The following is a 3,041-nucleotide window of genomic DNA, read 5'->3' as shown; positions in this document are numbered from 1 at the left end:
AGACAGTCAAACAAAGCTGGGGGTTGTCCCTGCCTCGGGGGGGAATGTGCATGGGAATGGGGAGTGGGACTCGAGGGGCACTGGGATGGGTGGATGATGGCCCTTCTGGTGGGCATGTGTGGGCTGCCTTCTGGAGCTTGGAGGAAGTGAGACAGGGCTGGGAGCAAATGTCCCCTCCCTTCCCCACAGTCCTGAGTCCGGGGTCATCCTGGACTGGGTGCATTCAGTGGACACAGACAAAACCCAGGGACTCCCATAAGCCTCAGGCCAGATGCTCTGCTTCCTGAGCTCCAGTTCTGATCTCACCCTGCCTGGGCCTATGGGGGACTGTGGACGCTGAGCTGGGGTGTGGCAGGACCGGGTGACACTCCGCATCTTCTGCAGGAGCTGTTCAAGACGTTGGTGCCCGCCCACTGCCTCGGCTCCATCTGGTCTGAGTGCGACAACAGGGAACGCGAGTCCCTGGCACCCACCGTCCATGACACTGTGATGCACGACAACACCGTGGCCAATTGCATCCTCGTCACCTGCCTTGGGGACGCGAGCATGACAGCACAGGACAGGGCCAGGGTGGTTGAGCTGTGGATCAGGGTGGCTGAGGTAAGCATTGGCACGCCCTGTCTGGATGCATGGGAATTGCCTCTTGTTTCTCAGCTCTCAGGATTGAAGTCTGGGGTCTTAGTCCCTGGACTGTCCCTTGACCCTCATGCCAGGGCCACGTTGACCTTGACTTGAGGTCCCAGTGGGGACAAGCTCAATTCCTTGTGAGCAGTGTTATTCATCGTGTGGCAGGTGTGCCCTCCCTGGCTTCCCTGGGCATGTGTGTCCCCCAGGACAGGAGAAGTCCGTGAGGGGACAGAAACCAGAGGCAGCAGAGCTTCAGCTCCACCTCACGGCTCCATCTCTTTGCTTCCCCAGGAGTGCCGAGGCCTCGGGAACTTCTGTTCCCTCCACACAATCCTTTCTGCCCTGCAGAGCCCTGCCATTGCCTGTCTCCAAGACACCTGGGGACAAGTTTCCAGGTGGGTAGTGGGTAGTCTGCTCTCCAGCCAAGCACCATGAGGGTGAGGTGGCCCAGGCAACCTCATTTGGGCCGGCATGTCCCCCAACGTCAGCTGAGACCACCTGGGAGACAGCGAACACCGGGCACAGGGACTGACCTGGGTGCTGGGTCTCTGACTCTCTCAGTGCCCTTAGGCCAGCAGTTCCATCCCAGGGATTCATTTCCTTCCAGACCAGATCCTGGCTTGAGCCCAGGTGGAGATTGTCAGGTGTTTCCTTTGCAGCAACAGAAGCCTCTATGCAGCTGAAACCAACACTGTTCCAAGGAGATCTGTTTGGGACATCTGGGAATGGAGGCCCCAAGGGACAAGAGGAGAGGCCCCTCCACAGTCCCATGGGGACCTTAGAGCTCAGAGCACCCCAGCGAAATCCCTCATCCAGGCCCCAGGCAGTTTGGATCTGCTGGGTTCTCAAACAAATGGGACTTGCCTTCAAGCATCCCACAGTTTTGCTTTCTTTCTTTCTTTCTTTCTTTCTTTCCCCACCCCACAGGGAGAGTTCTCGAACCTGGAAGAAGTGGGTCAGGAGAGAGAAACGCATGAGCAGGGAGCTGCTAGTGCAGGTAACCTGGAGGCTGGAGATCTGGAAGGAGGCCAGAAGGAGAGGGGAGGGGAACATCCTGAGGGGATCCTAGGAGGTGAGGCTATGGCAAGGCTTGGCCCAGGCTGGGGGTCAGAGAGCCCTGTGAGGGTGGGGCAGGCCGGGGCCATTCGGCCAGGTCCCCCAAGACACCCTGCCCTCCCCCTCCCTGTCTGTTCAGCTGGGGTCTGGATGCACCCCTGGAGTCCAGAGGTCGGGGCCTTGGTCAGATTTGGAGCCAGGGGTGGGGTGAAGGTAGCGGGGACAGGGCCTGTAGCTGGCACAGGGAGCAGCCTCTCCCAGTGGGTCCTTGAGCCAGTCACTGCCCCTCTGGGGGCCTCCGTCTCCTCCTCTGGGAAGTGGAGGGAAATGATCAGCGGTGCAGGCCTCCCAGGGGGGTGCTACCATCCAAGGGAGGACAGGAACGGGAGGAGATTTGTGCCGGTTCCTCCTCGAGAGGTGAGGGGAGAGCAGTGATGACACGCAGATGACTCTGAGTCCTCAGGAGACTCCTGGAAGCAGGTGACATTCTCCTCACACTTTTCAGCTGAGGAAAGAGGGCCAGGGAGGCCTGGGCAGGCCCAAGGTCACACAGGACTGAGTCCTGGAGCTGGGACTGGTCTAGAATCAGAGCACCCTGCAGTTTGGAGCAGCAGAGGCAGCAGGGGACTGGAGCCGATGGCCAGGGTCTGAGATCAGGGGCCTTGGGGGGACATGTGGAGGGGAGTATGGGCACACTGACCCTGTCTTCGGCCCCAACAGGAGGCGACCTCCGTGTTAAAGACTGCAGAGAGGGCACGCCAGGGAGCCCAGGAGAGGCAGCGGCAGCAGGAGAGGGTAACTGTGGGGGAGGGGCGTAGGAGTCAGAGGAGAGGGGGTGCCTCCTCCCAGCTGGAGGCCTCCCTCAGGAGAGGGGCCTTCCTCCTCAGGCGAATCTGCTGTGGCTGCCAAGCATGATGGGCCTGCAGTGGCAGTGAGCAGGAGGAGGCCTGGAAGGGCTGGCAGCAGGGCAGATTTGGGGTGGGGAAGGGCAGGGGCCACTGCCCCTAGGAGGCGCCAACAGCCATCCCTGGGACTTGACTGATGGAGTTTGGTGTTCCTGGAGGGGAGCAGGGGAGGGAATTGTGTGTGTTGGGGTGTCCCGAGGATCCTAGGCTGCTCTGTGTGGGGGCGTGTGGTGGGCAGGAGGCTGGGCTGAAGGGTTTCAGGGGAAGGTTCATGGGGGCACCTGAGAGCGGGAGCTCATCACCATGCCCATCCTGATGGCGACACAGGGTGTCGTCCCCTCCCTGGTGACGTTCTTCCGTTCCCTGGAGCTGCTGGACGGTACGATGGAGGATTATGTGGAGGTGAGTGAGCCCGGAGGTGGGTCCAGGGGCTCAGGCTCCTGAGGGTGGGGA

General features: G+C 60.9%; 1 protein-coding gene across 1 annotated transcript; it reads left to right on the top strand.

Annotated features, from left to right (window-relative positions):
• Positions 1-384: 384 nt before the first annotated feature.
• LOC124234117 (ral guanine nucleotide dissociation stimulator-like) lies at positions 385-2,990 on the top strand (the record flags this gene model as incomplete). Its single annotated transcript, XM_046651376.1, has 5 exons — positions 385-600; positions 919-1,022; positions 1,555-1,624; positions 2,404-2,478; positions 2,916-2,990. Coding segments are annotated over 5 exons (540 nt in total), but the record flags the coding sequence as incomplete, so codon positions are not given.
• Between the last annotated feature and the right edge of the window lie 51 nt (positions 2,991-3,041).

Source organism: Equus quagga, unplaced genomic scaffold (genome assembly GCF_021613505.1).
Source record: "Equus quagga isolate Etosha38 unplaced genomic scaffold, UCLA_HA_Equagga_1.0 71432_RagTag, whole genome shotgun sequence".
NCBI lineage: Eukaryota > Metazoa > Chordata > Mammalia > Perissodactyla > Equidae > Equus > Equus quagga.
Note: the sequence above shows the minus strand (reverse complement) of the source record. Positions and strands in the feature narration are given on the sequence as shown.